Source organism: Eleginops maclovinus, chromosome 12, assembly GCF_036324505.1.
Source record: "Eleginops maclovinus isolate JMC-PN-2008 ecotype Puerto Natales chromosome 12, JC_Emac_rtc_rv5, whole genome shotgun sequence".
NCBI classification, from domain to species: domain Eukaryota; kingdom Metazoa; phylum Chordata; class Actinopteri; order Perciformes; family Eleginopidae; genus Eleginops; species Eleginops maclovinus.
In genome coordinates, this window is record NC_086360.1 from 27,976,955 (window position 1) to 27,995,960 (window position 19,006).

Here is a 19,006-nt window from a genome sequence, read left to right on the forward strand (position 1 = left end):
GGCAGATGACAGCGCTGACGAGGTGTGTTTCCTGCAGCAGGACGCCACAATACTAATTGTGGGCTTATCATGTTGATTCGGCCACAACAGAAACAATAGAACAACCCTCGCTCTCTCCAGAAGAGCAGGGCAGCGAAAGGGGCAAACATTAGCCCGTACCTGTGCACGTCCCTGCTCTGGTACTTCTCCCACTTCTGGTTATTGAATACATTCAAATAGCATTAGCCTATTAGCATGAACATAAAGACATACAGTATTGCCAAAGCTTTGTACAATTGCGAGATCTAAACATAAATATACATTTGAAATGTAATGTAAAATATTTTGAACAAATGCAACGAAAACAGTTCCTGATTCTCTCATGTTGTGGCAGGCAGAGACAAAGTGTCCTGCACGAAGGCAGCTTTTTCTCATTTCCCCTAGTAACGTTTTCAGTTTCCCCCTCACTCACAGTCCCAGTGTTTACATGATGGCACCGCATGGCGTGTGTTCAAGCCCTAAGCCCCGCCCCCTTGGCCCGAGCCGACGCGATGACGTCACCGCGTAAGTTGCTGGGTTGGAGACTTTGATGGCGTCGAAGGCTCGGAGCTGGAGAGGGACGCAGTAGAGATGGCCTCGGCTCGGATATTATGACTAATGCCTATTTGATCGACGTTTATTTGCTGCTCACTAACTGCACGGGTTTCGGGTGAACATTTGACTTATCATCGGTCCTTCAGCTGGTGAGTAATCCGCCGGTTGTTCTCTTTGCTCGGTTTGTTTTGACAGAAGGCCTCCGTGTTGGGTTCCGCCCTCCATCTCATAACAACAAAAACAGTTGTTAGCTTAGCATGCTAATGGTAGCTGGACACTTTACTGGCTGCTCTGTGCTTCAGCGACTACCGGCAAACACTGTAGAGTAATATAGGATTAGCACACATATACTTAGCTTTTGAGTAAACGTTTATATTGGGTAGTTGGGATGTTCATATTACATTATCAGCGTTAGCTTGCTAGCAGTACTTTAACTATTGAGCTAACTATTGACGTTAGCTCCAGAAAATCCATCTAAAGCTAACCTTACCCAGAGAGGAGTCAGGGCAGCAGGGATGTTGTTTTCTGCTAACTCCACTTCTGTCTATTGACAAAGATAGGAATCTAATCTGTGTCCTAATTTAAATAGCGTTTGCTGCTGGCTTTATATGGAAATACAGAGTGGAGGAAAGAAACTAGTAGTGAGTATTTTAGTATCTACTCAAGTACTTTAATTTAGTACAATTTTTAGGGACTTTTATGCTACTTTGTGCTTCTACTCTATACAATTCAGAGGTCAATCCTGTTTCAAACCAACTTCAAGTCACGTTAGTATTCAAGCTAGCAATTCAGCTGACACGTTTGCTTTTGCGCAGTGTTTGAAAAGGACTCCGATCCTTTACTGAAGTAAAAGTACAAATACTATGGTCTTGAAATACTCTCCTTTTTTAAGTACAAGTCCTGAAGTAAAGCACAAAAGCAACAGCATCCAAATGTACTCATAATGGCTCATTTCTGAATAGTAGAGAGCACAGAAGTGTTATCAGCTCAATGTACTTCAAATCTAAAAAGTAAAACTCGTCGTTGTGCAGTTTTTATCATTATGATGAAATGCATACTGTGTATTTGAAGTACTGCATTATACCACATCAGCATAGCATTAAATAAATGTAGTGTTTAGAGCAAAAGGTTCAATATTTACATGTGAAATGTAGAGTAGAAGTATGAAGTAGGTTTAAATAGAAATACTCCAGTAAAGTATATATACTGTATGCCAAAAAAGCACTTACGAACAATACTTGAGTAAATGTACTGAGTTATTTCCCTATAACTGCTTGAAATAAGGTTAATATTTAAGCTGAATATTGTTTTTATGACACAAATCTATCCGACATGTTTGCTTTGTGTGCTTTAATCCCTTTTACCGCTGTTGTTTTGATCATTCCCCCCCCCCCCCTGACTGTCAAGCTAACTGTCACTCAGTGTCATTTATGTCCTCAGTCAGCATTTCCTTTAACTTGAATAACATGAGTTAGCAGATCGGGCTGTTGGCTGTGTTACGCTGCAGCCTGTGATGCACGGTGTCACGGGACAGGAGTAACGTTAAGGCTCTAAGGGGCTTAGTCTCCCCTCTCTGAACTCAGACCCAGACTGAGCTGTGGTAAACAGAGCCCTGTGTGTGTGGCAGATATGCTTTATCAGGTGGCACCAGCAGTAAAGGCTGGACTCCTCAGTCAGCAAAGTTATGATGCCCCCCCCCCCCCCCCCCCTTTGTGGCAGCCTTACACCACTCTCAATGACCAGGCAGGGCTGAGGTCAACCTCCTGTCGTGTTCGGATCATATCTGACTATTTTACTGCTTTCATCAATCGTAGTGTTTTGCATTTGGTTGCCTCTGCGCGTTATGATATCCTACAAGCATTTGAACATATACTGTAACTGTGAATGGGTTTAGATTGTGTTCATCCATCAGAGAGAACACACCCATTACCCATGTGCATTTCCAGTGTCTATTCTTGTGTGTTCCCTGCAGTAATTCATATTAACCAGTAGCTTGAGACATGTTTATGTGGTGATGGGAGAAAACAGACAGGTCCAATTTGACAAAACGTAATGGGAGAGAAACGAACATGACAAAGGGTTAGTGCAGTGGGGGCTTTTGTATTGTTTCTGCCCATAAGCATCTGCTCCTGAGAAAGTGTGCTAAGGTCCCGTGCTCCTCACTCACTGACCCCAGATCAGATTTCAGTCTCTGCAAGAGTAGCTGACCTTTACAACCCTTTGTGGGCCTGAGTGCTCGGAGCTCCCTCACAGGTTGCCTCTACAGCACCGTGTAGAGATGGTCTGACAATACCTTTTCAGTTCTCCCAGTTTTCCTACTGTACGCCGGACAAAATCAATACCTGCCACCGGCCAAGTGCTGTGAAGTGTTGCTGTGCCAAGTCTGTGTGTTTGCCCAGCTGTTTTTGGACGGTTGGAATAGAGCTTTATCAAAATCACAGTGTGGACCAGTGCAGTACTGAAATCCCAGTAAGTGCAGTGTTTTGGCAACGTATGAGAACGTATTCAGAGATCATTTTGTCCAAATTCTGCAGGGCTAGCTTCAACCACAAAAGGCTATACATCCCCATACCTTTCATTAGCTCGTGTTGACCTCCAGATGTCACAGCAGGGGGCGAAATAATATTATGCATGGATCAAGTGTTCTTGTTTATCCCTGAATGTGGACATTACACGGTCATTTCATATGACTGTGCCGCTGCTCAGACTGTACATGTAGTGCTTCAGGATCCAGATGGCTTTCTTTCCATCCCACCACGGAGTCTAAGTGGTATCTCTACCCTCACACGCACACCCCTCTGACCACCAGCGCAGCTATATTTACAGGGGAATCAAAAGAGCTCCTGTAGGGTTTTTTTCACTGAAGAAGTCTGCTGTTTGGAAAGTAATTCATTTGTTATTCAGCTTGCCTTCGCCTCTCCGCAGATTTCCATGTCTTACTTGTAAGAGTTGGCAAACAGGATCATCAGGACCGCCCGTTGTCCGTTCCCGATTGTCTGGTAAGTCTAAAATATACATTACATTACAATTCTGAGTTATTGCCAAACTGGTTGTCATTAAATATCCTTTCAGCCCATCTCATAACAAACACAAACGTTACTACATTTTATACAACTTGTCATATGACCTACTGAAGGCCCTACTAGCCAAGCCCCCCCCCCCCCACCCCCCTTGGAGTGCCATTTCATACGGATTGATTTTCCATTGAGTATTTTGAACGTACTGCCCAGCTCGGGGGCTCACCACCACCCTGTCGACCACGGGTGAGAATCAATTCTTTGCTCAGACCTCCGAGAAAGTATTTACCACATGATAGTGCCTGTGAAGAACTTTAAACCGGGCCAGCAGTGAGACCTGCAGCCCCTCCCTGCAGCCCCTCCCTGCATAGCCTTTCTTGTGAGTTATTTGAGCATCTATCGATCTGCAGTGTTAGTAAATCTAAAGACAGGTGGTTGTTTGGTTTCTCATGCCATGGTAGTATTTCCATTCAGAGTGTGAACAGTGACCTGTGTGCAGAGATTGAACGTTTATATTAATATTTAATTCCATAGTTTTGTTTTTTGGGCACTCTGCTTTACCTTATTTTAATATAGATATCTTCATCCTATTTATTGAACTTTTTATTGTACATTTTCTGTTTGTCTTTTATTAATTTATTAATCGAGTTTCAAGCAACTGCCTGGAAACCCCGCTCCCCCAGGAGGAATAATGTACTCTGATGAGACTCAAAATGTGCCACCTTTGGGGCAACTGCTAAAGCATATGAAAAAACAACACTGTAACTGCATTGTTTACATGATAAACATATATCTGTAGTGCATGTTGTGCCTCTATCTGAGAGTTTACATTAGAGAGATATCAGGAAACGAGTGTCGAGCGAGGGTGGGACGAAATCGAATCAGGGACATTACATTTTGAGGTCAGTGCCTTAAGCCCAGGTAAACTACATCACTTTAATGTTCTCCAGTGAAAGTGATTCATGTAAAGCTTCATATTTATGCTGCTTAAAATGATAAACCTCTTAAATTGACCTTTTTGACCTTTTTCTATGTGTTTGTCTGCATTACAGAAGTGTTCAAGTGAAGCCTGATGTTGCTCTCCTCACATATAAAGCAATGTGTGCACGACATACTGTATCATTCACATGTTTTACTGCCACAATAACCTCTCTGCTTTCTGTGTTGCTCGTCTGCAGACTGGTCCCGGCCGGAGTTCCTCGTTGGTTGACCCACACTCCTTCACAGGCGCCATGGTAACACACCTTCCCCTCATGCACGCTCTTTAAACAGTAGCTGCTGTGTGTCCCCGGGCCGGCGCTGCGTTCTGCAGAGTTAGAAACTCTCCATGGATTTTCACTTTCTAATCAGCTCTGTTCACCTGGAAGCAGACAGTCTGATCAGCTGCAGCGGGGTGAAAGGTCGTCCCGGGCTGCTGTCTAAGCTTCTGCTGCTCACTGCAGAAATGTGTGTTGTTTTGTTGCATCATGACATAACCACTGACCGGATCGGGGGTGTGTGTGTGTGTGTTTGTGTGTCTGTGTGTGTGTGTGTGATGTGCATCCTCGCTATGACCTTTGTGCTGAACAGTGGAAGAAGTTCTCAGATCCCTTACTTAAGTATAAGTACTATTAACACACTATAAAATACTCCCATTACACGTAAAAGTACTGCATTGTGATGTTACTGTGTGCTTAACTAGGAGTAAAAGTACTTATTGTGGAAAACGACTCCCAATGAATGAAAGTAAATTAAATAATTTAAATGAAAAACAGCAAATCTTCACATTTGAAAAGCTGCCACTGATGTTTAACATGAAAAGAGGGGAGTGTGTGGGAGAGAACACAGGGATTTTAGCCTTTGCAGACCATTTACATGCACTAAAACCTATATAACACACTACAGGAGAGGGATCACCCCCCATAACACTGACTTTGTCCTCTCTCAGGGCTCAAGTAAATATACTTTCCCCCACTGGAGCTGAGCCAGCGTCCTGCATGACGTCCCGTCTCTGTCCGTTATCTTCCATATCTTTCTGTGCATCGTGTTGGGACTACGCTGCTCCCGACCAAACACAGCTCAGATTCTTGTTGATGTCTGTCGGCACAAGGCCAGACTTCTTCTTCTTTCCACCGGTTCTCTTCTGGAGAGAAAAGCCCCGGCTCGGCTTGTGTGTCCGTGCCTCACATTCCCCGCTGGTAGACGTCCTCACGTTGCATAAGAAAGCGGTGACCTCAAACATTTGGCCTTTGTGAAAGCCTCCCGATGAACACTGCCTTACATACAAAACATAATTAGATTTTGCCGAGCATAAATCAGATTCAGACTCTCCTCTCTCCTCAGTGAATGGATGTCTATTTGTACTTTAAGAGGGCTTTTTGGCGTGTGGTATTGCATGGTTTGTTGTGCAAGGGCTGATTATAGTAAATTAGCCTGGGTTGCACATTACAGTGTGGGTGGGAAGGAGAGGACGGCCACACAGAGCAGCATTGTCAAAATGGTTTTAAATCAACTGTCTGTCACAACACGAGCTGCCATTTCTAATTTAATATAAAAGCCAATCAATCAGAGTTAGGAATAGTTAGGCAAACCGAAAAGGAAGAGTAACACCTCCTTTACCCCCAAGCTTTCCACACAAAGTCAGGATATTTCTACAGAGCAGCAAAGAGATCAAAGCTGTGGATGCATGAGACAGGAGGCCGGGGGATAAAGGAGGGAATGCTGCCTGGAAAAGTGTTTTAAAAGGCATATTAAAACACGAGTGAAAGAAGGCTGCGTCAGTGAAGAGTTAACGGGTCTTCCCCCCCCTGCAGGAGGAGGAGGGCCAGCAGAGCTTGGAGTGCATCCAGGCCAATCAGATCTTCCCCAAGAAGTCCCCCGTTCTGGAGGAGGAGAACATGCAGGTGAGGAAGCTGCTGCTTATCTGGTGCTGCTCAGAAAACCTGCTAGTCATCGGTTACACAACTACTGACACACACACACACACACACACACGTGACTTCAGATCACTTTCAGTTTGACCAGGCTCCGGGGCCAACGTGCAAAAGTCAAGTGATACGCTGTGCCCTATAATCTGGAAATAAAACCAAAGTTATTTTATTGCGTTGCTGGAAACAGTCATCGGGGCCTCAGGCAGGATATTTGTAAAACAGATGTTAAAAGTCCTTATTGGAAAAGTAGTGAACTCACTGGTTTCTATAAAAAGTTCACTAGCTGGAAAAAGTTCTCGCTGTGAAACAGAGGTGAACATTTTGTACTTTAGAGTGGCAAAGACTCTTTAAAGAGTCCTCCTGCTGATGTTCAGGTGTATATCAGTATGTAGAGTCTCTACTTTAAAGAGTCCTCTCCTGCTGATGATCAGGTGTATATCAGTATGTAGAGTCTCTACTTTAAAGAGTCCTCTCCTGTTGATGTTCAGGTGTATATCAGTATGTAGTGTCTCTACTTTAAAGAGTCCCCTCCTGCTGATGTTCAGGTGTATATGAGTATGTAGTGTCTCTACTTTAAAGAGTCCTCTCCTGCTGATGTTCAGGTGTATATCAGTATGTAGTGTCTCTACTTTAAAGAGTCCTCTCCTGTTGATGTTCAGGTGTATATCAGTATGTAGTGTCTCTACTTTAAAGAGTCCTCTCCTGCTGATGTTCAGGTGTATATCAGTATGTAGAGTCTCTACTTTAAAGAGTCCTCTCCTGCTGATGTTCAGGTGTATATCAGTATGTAGTGTCTCTACTTTAAAGAGTCCCCTCCTGCTGATGTTCAGGTGTATATGAGTATGTAGTGTCTCTACTTTAAAGAGTCCTCTCCTGCTGATGTTCAGGTGTATATCAGTATGTAGTGTCTCTACTTTAAAGAGTCCTCTCCTGTTGATGTTCAGGTGTATATCAGTATGTAGTGTCTCTACTTTAAAGAGTCCTCTCCTGCTGATGTTCAGGTGTATATCAGTATGTAGTGTCTCTACTTTAAAGAGTCCTCTCCTGCTGATGTTCAGGTGTATATCAGTATGTAGTGTCTCTACTTTAAAGAGTCCTCTCCTGCTGATGTTCAGGTGTATATCAGTATGTAGTGTCTCTACTTTAAAGAGTCCTCTCCTGCTGATGTTCAGGTGTATATCAGTATGTAGTGTCTCTACTTTAAAGAGTCCTCTCCTGCTGATGTTCAGGTGTATATCAGTATGTAGTGTCTCTACTTTAAAGAGTCCTCTCCTGCTGATGTTCAGGTGTATATCAGTATGTAGTGTCTCTACTTTAAAGAGTCCTCTCCTGCTGATGTTCAGGTGTATATCAGTATGTAGTGTCTCTACTTTAAAGAGTCCTCTCCTGCTGATGTTCAGGTGTATATCAGTATGTAGTGTCTCTACTTTAAAGAGTCCTCTCCTGCTGATGTTCAGGTGTATATCAGTATGTAGTGTCTCTACTTTAAAGAGTCCTCTCCTGCTGATGTTCAGGTGTATATCAGTATGTAGTGTCTCTACTTTAAAGAGTCCTCTCCTGCTGATGTTCAGGTGTATATCAGTATGTAGTGTCTCTACTTTAAAGAGTCCTCTCCTGCTGATGTTCAGGTGTATATCAGTATGTAGCGTCTCTACTTTAAAGAGTCCTCTCCTGCTGATGTTCAGGTGTATATCAGTATGTAGAGTCTCTACTTTAAAGAGTCCTCTCCTGCTGATATTCAGGTGTATATCAGTATGTAGTGTCTCTACTTTAAAGAGTCCTCTCCTGCTGATGTTCAGGTGTATATCAGTATGTAGTGTCTCTACTTTAAAGAGTCCTCTCCTGCTGATGTTCAGTCACACTACCTGTGCAGCAGCACCTTTTTTCACCCTCTGTCTGAAACCAGAGCCTAATCTTTGCATCGACTTTAAACAACGTGCAAAACAGTAACATTTTGTCCCGTGTGATCGTACCGTACGTACAGTCATGACGACCGTATGCATCCTGCAGCTTTATCAAGAGAGCTGATCTGCAGCGTGTCTGAAGGCTTTTGTCTCCTGCTGTTGCTAGGTGCCCTATCCTGAGCTGCATGGGGAGTTCACGGAGTACGTGGGGAGAGCGGAGGACGCCATCATCGCCATGTCCAACTACCGCCTGCACATCAAGTTCAAAGAGTCCGTCGTCAACGTAAGTGTCTCCTCAAACTCAGGGGAGAGTGTGTGTGATGTTTTGTTAATGGACAGAGTCAGGAACCCTACATCTGATCTGACTCTTCGTCACCTCTGTCCCTCCTCTCCTTCCTCTCCCTCCCACTCACAGTTGCCTTGGTTGCATTTGTTCCACAGGGGAGGCATAGCACCTCCCTCTCTGTCTCTTGTCACCACGTCGAGAAAGAGAGAGCTTTGTTGCTCAAGGGTGGCGACTCTCTCTAAAATATATCCCCATTTACCACCTCAAAGCTGTTCACTGAGCTCAGTCCCTTCTTTTTAAAGTCCTCTCATCAGACGGGCTCCACTCAAATACAGGATTTATTACAACCTGGTGACACAGCACATTTATACATGCATATAAATAGATGCACATGTACTGCATGTTCTATATCATTTTATACAGACTGTTTCCTGCTTTATTAACAGGCACATACACATCAAGCTGTTCTCCTACCTTCAGTTAGAAATCTCCCTATAACTACCTTTTAATGTACATGTTGAGATGACCAAACGTCTCGGCTGTAAACAGGAAGGTTGTGCAACGACAAGTCTTGCGCTACAGAAAAGGCTTTGACTGTTTCATTTCCTTCCCTCTTAGAGATGGGTGAACTAATTTATTCCATCAGTAGAGGATCAGTCTGGTGATATCCTGCAGTTCAATTATCTGCAATACATCTCAAGGAAAGACCAAAACCACACAGTGTAGCTTTTATTTATCGCTGCTAACTTATTCAGCATCGCCCTTCAGCTGTAAATACAATGCAAAAACTACTAAATATTCCCATAAATGCAGCAAATGTCCTCCTTTGAGTTCAGAAAGCTGTAGAAGGGGGCCTTTCTTTGTAGCTTGCGTTAACTACATTCCTTATTTGAGGCATCTTAAATAATAATAATAATAAGACATACCTTTCTCAGATTATATCCTGATTTAAATTAGAGTTTGAACAATCTGAGAACTGTCGTGTAAAATGTTTTGTGTCAGTTTAATGTTTTTGTTTCTGGTCAAACTGGAATCAAAAGCCTGGGATAATATCAGCAATAAAGCCGGACGTTTTCCTTTCATTCTCAATTTTGAGGTTATTTTATTTTTATTTCTCTGTATATTTTTTAAGCTGGAACAGGTGCCAGATCCAACATGCTGGTACTGCCTCCAAACATGTCACCAGTATAATCACATGTCATTGTTTGGTTCACAAACGTCCACAGATATAGGATTTATCCACCTTTCCTGTTCCTCCTGAAATGAATCGCTCTTTAACGAGCCTCTGGTTTTTGGCTCTCATCAGACAGTCATCGTTCTCCTCACACATATTTGGACGGTTTTATAAAGGATCTGCATGGAGCTGTCAGAGTTCACAGATTGGGGGTGTGGGTGTGGGGGGTGTGGAGGGGGAGGTGCTGCAGAGACAAGGCTGTTAACAAGCAGCCCAGGAATTTTGACAGTGGGCAGATTAGGGATGTAGATTAGAGGCCAGGAATCAAATTGGACCACAGGATGCTCCAACATCCGGAATGTGCTGCATTACATTACACACACACACACACACAAACACACACACACACACACACACACACACACACACACACACACACACACACACACACACACACACACACACACACACACACACACACACACACACACACTGAAAATAGAGACGTACAGGCGGGCATCACTTTCACTATTGTTCTCTGTGTTTTGTTTTGAATAGACTTGTTGTTGTGAGGTGTCAGTAAGTAACCGCAGAGCTGCACGGAGTGGAGTGTGTGTCTTCAGTGTGTGTTCTGTGTTTATCTGGAGGAGCAGAGTCTGCTTGTTCAGCCTGTCTAACACCAGCTGCTGAGTACAGTATGTTGCACGAAAGTGAGTGTGAAGAAATATCCACTAAAAGCATTCAATAGAGTGAAGCAGGGTGGAGGATTTCTGCAGGCTAACCAGGAAGTTAGCCACGCAACGTCTAACTATGCTAGCTTATTGCAGAAAATAAAACAAACGTTTATGATACTTACACGCTTTGTTCAGCGGGACACAAGGCTGCAAACTCTAGAAGTAAAAAGCTAACCTCAGGCTATAAAGGAACTACAGCACGGTCACATGACTTCACGTCACCACCGCTAAGCTAAAGGAGGCTAATGTTGGGCTATAAAGGAACTACAGCACGGTCACATGACTTCACATCACTACGCTAAGCTAAAGGAGGCTAATGTTGGGCTATAAAGGAACTACAGCACGGTCACATGACTTCACGTCACTACGCTAAGCTAAAGGAGGCTAATGTTGGGCTATAAAAGAACTACAGCACGGTCACATGACTTCACGTCACCACCGCTAAGCTAAAGGAGGCTAATGTTGGGCTATAAAGGAACTACAGCACGGTCACATGACTTCACGTCACCACCGCTAAGCTAAAGGCGGCTAATGTTGGGCTATAAAGGAACTACAGCACGGTCACATGACTTCACGTCACCACCGCTAAGCTAAAGGAGGCTAATGTTGGGCTATAGAGGAACTACAGCACGGTCACATGACTTGTCACCACCGCTAAGCTAAAGGAGGCTAATGTTGGGCGTGATGACGTTTAGTCGTCTCATTTAGACACTTGTTAGCAGCCTCAGTTTTTAATCCATCAGTGGGGTATTTACTGACGTGTTTTATGTCGTTGAATAAACATCTCTTCAGCTCGTGTTAACCACAGACCTTATTTCAGACTAACAAGCAAAAACACATTCAGAAAACCATTGACCTCCAGACCAGAGGACAGGAATTGCAACCCCGGCCATAGTTTGCCCTGCAGTTTGCCGGCTGCAGGTCGTGCACGGCTGCAGTGTGAGGCAGCCTCTCTGAGCGCCGCTCCGTCACAGGCAGCTCTTCCCCTGCAGTATTCAAAGTATGCTCTTAAGTCACAAGCAGCTCAGTGTGTGGACGGTATTTGCCTCTGACCGATAACACTGCAGCTCTGGGCTAGAAGGGAAATGCCGTGCAGAGACACTCACACTCAAAGGGAAGGAGATTATGTGTATTCACAGAGTTCAGGGGGATGGGATGTGAAGAATTAATGGACGGTCACCCTGACGAGTCTTCTGTGTGACTTTTTGCACCAAGTGGCTGAAATTAAATCTGATTTTTAGCATGAAGGCATCACCAATTTGCTAAATGGATTTGCAGTACTTTTACTGACTGCATGTGTTTGTTTTGTACATTTTCCATTTATGAAATATAAAACACACGTCTGATTTCTCTCTCTCTCTCTCTCTCTCTCTCTCTCTCCCTCTCTCTCTCCTCAGGTTCCTCTTCAGCTCATTGAGCATGTGGAGTGTCGGGATATGTTCCAGCTCCACGTCACCTGTAAGGACTGTAAAGTCGTCAGGTATGATCACTGATACTCTCCCGCAGCATGAAGGCGCTCCTGCTTTTACTTCCTCTTTGTTGCAGCAAATTATCGATTTCATTTACAACATTTTTTACATTCATTTTGCATTTAATGTTTTTTTTAGTTGAAATAATAATCAAAGAAAGGGATAGATGCAAAGTGTTTCCAGACTTTTTGGTGCAAATCACTAATAAACCTTAGAATCTTTTGATGAATTAAAAAGTGTCTCATATTTAGAAGGTGTGTATTTTTTTATATCGAAGGAGAGAATTATTTATCCGTTGTTTCCAAATTAAAAGACCAAAGAACTGTCATTTCTAAATTGAAAAGTATTATTTTACATAAGGAATAAGCAATAGTGAAGAACATAAAAACACAAATACTTTGAACAAAACAGATAAAGGTCAAAGTTAAATATTGGTTATTAAATAATAATAAAAGCAGTAAAGCAAAAATAGTAATAAAGAAACCTCTAATGAAAATAAGTGTAGTCTTTCCTCGTACCCTGCCGAATATTTGCAGCAGGATTGAGTTTTAAAGATTCCTCCGACCTTTGCCCCCCAGGTGTCAGTTCTCCACCTTCGAGCAGTGTCAGGAGTGGCTGAAGCGCCTGAACGTGGTGGTGCGCCCCCCCCCTCGCCTGGAGGACCTCTTCTCCTTCGCCTTCCACGCCTGGTGCATGGAGGTGTACGCCGGGGAGAAGGAGCAGCACGGGGAGCTCTGCAGACCAGGTGACCCTCCGTCTCCTGATGACCTCATCGAACCCCTCTGGTCTTACAGCCCGAGTTCACAGAGCGTCTTTTCCTGAGCACTGAGGATGGGGCGCATGTAGTGGATTAAAAAGCTCTGTACCTGCTCCCTTTGAAGCGCTCCTAGTTTATTTTCAAACGCTCCAGTGACGTCACTGTAGAAATTGGAAGGCTTGTTTTGACGGCGTCCTTCAGACCGAGTCTCCAAACAAAGACAGAAAAGCTCATGTTTGATCAGATTAGACCCTTGATGTTGCAGGAAATGTTTCTTTAATTGATCCCAATGAGAACACAGCATATGCAGTTGCTTACTCCAGGAAAAGTGCTGCACACAGCTTATTTTTTCCGAGCACCGCCTTGAGTTATAATATTGTAACGCTTCAGAAAAAAGCCGGAGGTGTCAGAGCAGGAACTTCAGAACTTTGGAGAAAAAAAATCTGAAGTTTGAAAATAAAATAGAAAGGAGACAAAAAGGTGTGAATGATTAGGGGCACATGAAGGAGGAGTTAGAATGAGAAAATAGTGGGACATATTGAAAGTTGAAATTTAGAAAAAAAAAACAGAATTTGAAAATGTGTCAGAAACTTGAAGAAAATATTTGTAACTTTAAGAAATAGTCGCACTCGGCCCCGGCTGTGGCGCAACTGGCTGGGGCACCTGCACCGTATGCCGGCAACCCGGGTTCGATTCCCGACCCGTGGTCCTTTCCGGATCCCACCCCGACTCTCTCTCCCACTTTGCTGTCACTCTCCACTGTCCTATCCGAAGAAAAATTTAAAAAAAGTCGTAATTAAAAAATATTCAATAGCTGAAATTTGGGGAAAGTAAGTCAGAAGTTTGATAGTCAACATTTTAAAGAACAAGTCTGAAATCGTTTTTAAAAAAGCAGATTTTTTAATGAAAAAGTGATCATTCAAAAAAAGTAATCTGACATTTTAAAAATAATCCAGAAATAAAAAAAGAAGTCAGATCATTTCTGAAAAAAGTGAGAGTAGGATATGATGGCAAACTTGTTTTGGACAGTTTGACCGGACCCTTGCACGTTGCTGCAGCTGAGTGTTGTCCTTCCATATGTATGTGTGTGTGAGTGTGTGAGCTTTAATCTCCGTACGCTGATTGTCCTTCTCGCTCTATGGCTGTCAGCTGACCAGCTGTTCAATGCCAAGTGTGATCGCAAGCATCTTCCCTTTGGATTTAATGGTATGAAACGGAGATGTAGTAGCTCAAACTGATGGTAAAATACAAAGGGGGGGATGCTAGTTTCATACAACAGCGTTTATACACTGTCGAGGACGCACGGTGGGAGAGCTTTCCTGATGAAACACTGGGAGGAAGCTCAGTGCCTTTCCACCAGGAAAAAGAAGGCTCCTGTGTGGACTCAAGCTCTTATCGGACATCTCCACTCTCTCCGCAGGCGAACACGTCACCTCCTGGTTCAAGAACGAGGTGGAGAGGATGGGCTTCGACACTCAGAACGCCTGGAGGATCACGGACATCAACAGCAAGTTCAGGTAATCACAGCTTCCTTTCACAGACACTGGGCCAGCGTGTGTTTCAGACACTGGGGGGCTGTGTTATGGTACCTGGGCTGATATGAGCCCTGCCCAGGATTAGGTGTCTGTAGACAGAGACTTGTTGAGCCATCCTGACCCTCTCTCTTCCTGTTTAACTCTCTCTCTGCCCCCTCCCTCTCTCTCTGCTCAGGCTCTGCCCCAGCTACCCTCAGCAGCTCCTGGTTCCGGCCTGGATCACAGACAAGGAGCTGGAAAACGTGGCGGCTTTCCGCTCCTGGAAGAGGTTTCCCGCTGTGGTTTATAGGTCCGTGTGTTTGTTGTCCTGTTTGCTGATTTGTGTTTGTGAAAGGACTGGGACCCTCTTCAGATGATATCTTCATGGCTCTGTATCGGTGCCACGGTGGCTTTGAAAACCACTGCTCATCACTGATGGATAATCCCCTGCAGGCTGATATTTGTTGGCTGTGTTCAGGGTAGAGATGGCAGAGACCACGGATTGGGCCGACCACAGCTCACTGCAGCCGTGACGCAGTGAGCTGTGGTCGTGTTGTTTAACAAACACTGATTCACAGCCTTTGATTTCAGCTGTTTTTGGAAAACTGCTCCAACCAGAGACTTTGAATTCCCGTTCTGTGCGTCACAGAACCACGAGCAAAGTTTGTTTTAGAGTGGGGAGAAAAGACTGGAGCCAGTGCTGAAAAAATAAACAAGTTATCGTTTGGTCCATCATATTTAACAGGAGTTGTGAGCACACAAAACTTATTTCAGCTCAAATGGTTTTAAAAAAGGCCAATTTTATGCATTAATGTAAGTTTTTAGAAATACAAACTCATACAATACAAATACAACAAGTTAGATAACATAATAATATTAATAATGAATATAGTATTTTAAATTAGGGGTTAAAGAGAAATATGAAGGAAAAAATAGTCAAAAATAATATGAATAATTATAACGATGATAACGTTCAGTAAAGAAGTCATTTAAATATATTTTATGAAATTGTTTTTGGGCAGAAAAAAAGGCAAGAATTGACTTAAATTACAATAATTATTGGTCTGGTTTTATAGGTTTGAATATCTCTACAACGTGGAACTTTTTTAAGTGTTCTGACACAAAAGTATAAGTCAGGTTTATCATTGGATATTTAAATATAAGGGGATATTTTGTAGAGCGAGGAGTAGCAGAAAATAGACTCTTAAGACAGTGGTCCTAACATGATGTTGTGTTTTGGCTAACTTCTCGTCTCCCCCCCCCCCCCCGATACACAGGCACCAGACCACGGGGGCAGTGATCGCCCGCTGCGGTCAGCCGGAGGTGAGCTGGTGGGGCTGGAGGAACGCTGACGACGAGCACCTGGTGCAGTCCATCGCTAAAGCCTGCGCTGTGGTAGGATCCTCCAGGAAACACATCACCAACGGGGGCTACACCAACGGCACCGACCTGCCCGACACTGACTTTGGTAGGAGCTTACTGTACAGACACACAGACACACACACACACACAGACACACACACACACACACACACACACACACACACACACACACACACACACACACACACACACACTCTGCTATCTGGATGAACAGCTGTGGTGCAATCGGACCTGTCGAGGCCTGTCTGAAGCAGCAGCCTCACAGACTGATGTGCCTGGATCCAGCAGATTCCTGTCTTCCTGTGGTGACAGAAGGATCTGTTGAGCTACCATCAACACTGGCATTTGTGCTTGAGCTCCTCTTCCTTCTGTGTCGTAAATAAGTTGCTATTCCCCCTTTACAGCAGTTAGTTGTGATGATGACCCCAGCAGTCGCCCACCTGCAGTCCAACCTGAGTGATCATGTGTTTCTGTGTCTGCATCAGAGTCCTCCATGACCCACAGCACGGAGGTGGAGACGCTGGCCTCGCAGCCTCACAAGTTGCTGATCCTGGACGCTCGCTCGTACGCTGCTGCTGTAGCTAACCGAGCCAAGGGCGGGGGCTGCGAATGCCCAGGTAGGTCTCCTCAGATCAGATAGAAGTGGGTCAAAATGTGCTGTGGATCCAGGTTTTATTAAATTGTGTTATTTAATTGAATTGGATCTTTTTATTTGGCACTTTACTTTATAATATTTATATAAATATATTTGATCTCTTATTTGACATTTTACTTTTTTTTTGGCCGTTTAAAAATAAATCCATATTTTTTTGGTAATTTTATTGAACATTCTTCCTTTAATTTCTTCTAAACATTTTACTCTTATTTTATTTACCTTAATTCCACGTTCTTATTGAACTTATTACGCTTTTTAATATCTTTATTCAATTCTTTTATTGTATTTTGTTTTACTTTCTCTTCTTTTGTTGAGTTAAATATATTGAATCTTTATAGTTTACTTGATCTCCTTATGTGTATCTTAATATATTGTATTCCTTTTTTTAAATCTTTGTTTATTTCATTCTAAAATGAAGCAACTGTCCCAAAACCCATTTTCCCCCGGGGTAAAATAAACATCATTGTTCTGATGTTCCTGCTTTAGTTTTCCCCTTTATTAAACCCTGTGTGTTCCTGCTGTTCCAGAGTACTATCCCAACTGTGAGGTGGTGTTTATGGGTATGGCCAACATCCACTCCATCCGCAAGAGTTTCCAGTCCCTGCGTTTCCTCTGCACTCAGATGCCAGATCCAGCCAAGTACGTTTCTCTCTTACTCCTCCAGCCGTGCCTCCAGGTTTCCCCACCATGTCGATGCTCTGCAGCTCTGCAGGATAACACTCCTGCACTCAGAGCTCCCTGCTGTAGCTGTAGGTAACACAGCTGTGTTTTGGTGTTGGCCGTACATCTGTGCCTGATTTAGAAAGCCTGACCCAACCCCGAGAGCAGGATCTGTTTCCATCTGGACGCTACGAGGATGTGTCATTTAATCGCTCTGGCTTACGTTGTTAGAAGTGGTGGACGAAAACAGACCAAAAATCTTAGCAACTCCAGAGCATTCAGTACATGTCCATGTTCCGTACAGGTTGGCCTTTATATTTGATACTGCCTGAATGGTAATTATAATTAAAGTTAAACAAAAGCAATTTCCTGACGTATTCAAGAACACAATGCATGATGGCCTGTAGCCTTATTTTCTCATTTTAACTTTCCGACCTGCAGGCGGTTAACCCAAACGTAAACAAGAACAATCTCTGACCGGGGGACCGTGACTTGATTTTTACATACATGTACTTTAATCAAAACAACTTTACAGGCAGAATAAGTTCATAAATATATGGGATTTTTACTAAAAGCTGTCCAATATTCTCAGTATTTTATCTTTTAATGTATTTTTATTTCATTTAATTAAAATTTAATTATAATTTATTATTAATTTCTTTAATTTTTATTAATTTTTTTAATTTCATTATTTTATTTATTGAATTATTTTTATTGAATTATTTTTATGACACTATTATTCATCAGGCAGCTGCTACTCCATGAAGGCAGGGAAGATGTTTTCTCCCAAGTATGGCCAAAAATATCTCACCTGCTCTCTGTCTCTGTCACAGACGCTCCATGTTTATAGACAAAACACTCACAGGGTAATAAAGCAGATAAGGCGAGTGAAACATTAACTCATAATTGAAGTAGGTCAAAGTTTGCATGTCTCCATCCGGATACCGGACACATTACAGTACCCAACAGTCATGTGCTCTACTTCACCAAACACCTGCAGGATAAAGCTGCAACTATACATCTGGGGCCACCAGGCGGCAGGAAGACATCCCAACAGAGTCAGGGAAATTACTCAGCAAATATAGAGAGAAACTGTCCGTCGTGTGCCTCTGGGCACCAGTGCAGATATTTACTCTCTGTAATCTCTTTATTTATGTCTCTGAGCTCTTTCTCTGCTGGCTCTGTCCTCTCTTGGTTGGTGCTGAACAGATGGAGGGATGAACATAGTTGCTCAAATGGTTTTGGGGGTTTTTCCCTCTCCTGGAGTGTGTTTGTATGCATGTAAATGGTCTGCAAAGGCTAAAAAGCTTTGTTTACTTCCGAAGTACAGTGACATCACGATGTAACACTTACGCTCCTATTGGCTAGCGCTCCAACACATTGTACGTGATAGGTTAAGCGGCGGGACATCTCTAAGTGGTTGACCAATGAGAGCAGGCTGGGCCCTGGTCTCAGACGGAGCTGGGTCATTAAGTTCTTTATTTATTTGTATTACATGTTGTATTTTGCCAGCTACTTTTTCAGTACATCAGGGAGAAATAGAAGTGATTGATGGTGAAAAGCAAGAACAACAACCTGTTTACATCCCGGCGGTGCTGTTAGCTAAGTGAATCTATAGAGATGTTGTTGACGGACATTGCAAACTCCATGAAGCTATAAATGCTGCGGTATGTGGCACGGGTCCATGATCTGTCCTCATGAATCACTTGGACCGTCACTTAGAGGTCCTCTGATGTTTTGCTGGTGTGTGTGTGTGTGTGTGCAGCTGGCTGTCTGCTCTGGAGAGCACCAAGTGGCTGCAGCACCTGTCTCTGCTGCTGAAGGCGGCGCTGCTGGTGGTGAACGCTGTGGACCGGGACCACCGGCCCGTCCTGGTGCATTGCTCCGACGGCTGGGACCGGACGCCTCAGATCGCCGCTCTGTCCAAGCTGCTGCTGGACCCGTACTACCGCACCATAGAGGTACGGAAAA

The 19,006-nt window shown here is 43.5% G+C and overlaps 1 protein-coding gene across 1 annotated transcript in view; it reads left to right on the forward strand.

Annotated features, from left to right (window-relative positions):
• The first annotated feature begins 558 nt into the window (after nt 1–558).
• The window catches only part of mtmr3 (myotubularin related protein 3), a 30,921-nt gene continuing 12,473 nt past the window's right edge, over nt 559–19,006 (forward strand). Inside the window, 13 exon segments of the mRNA XM_063896942.1 lie at nt 559–722; nt 3,499–3,572; nt 4,769–4,825; nt 6,383–6,472; nt 8,570–8,686; nt 11,995–12,077; nt 12,645–12,811; nt 14,244–14,340; nt 14,534–14,647; nt 15,615–15,805; nt 16,206–16,337; nt 16,903–17,014; nt 18,801–18,996. Of these exon segments, the coding sequence (XP_063753012.1) occupies nt 4,823–4,825; nt 6,383–6,472; nt 8,570–8,686; nt 11,995–12,077; nt 12,645–12,811; nt 14,244–14,340; nt 14,534–14,647; nt 15,615–15,805; nt 16,206–16,337; nt 16,903–17,014; nt 18,801–18,996 (1,302 nt within the window). The 5' untranslated portion in view covers nt 559–722; nt 3,499–3,572; nt 4,769–4,822.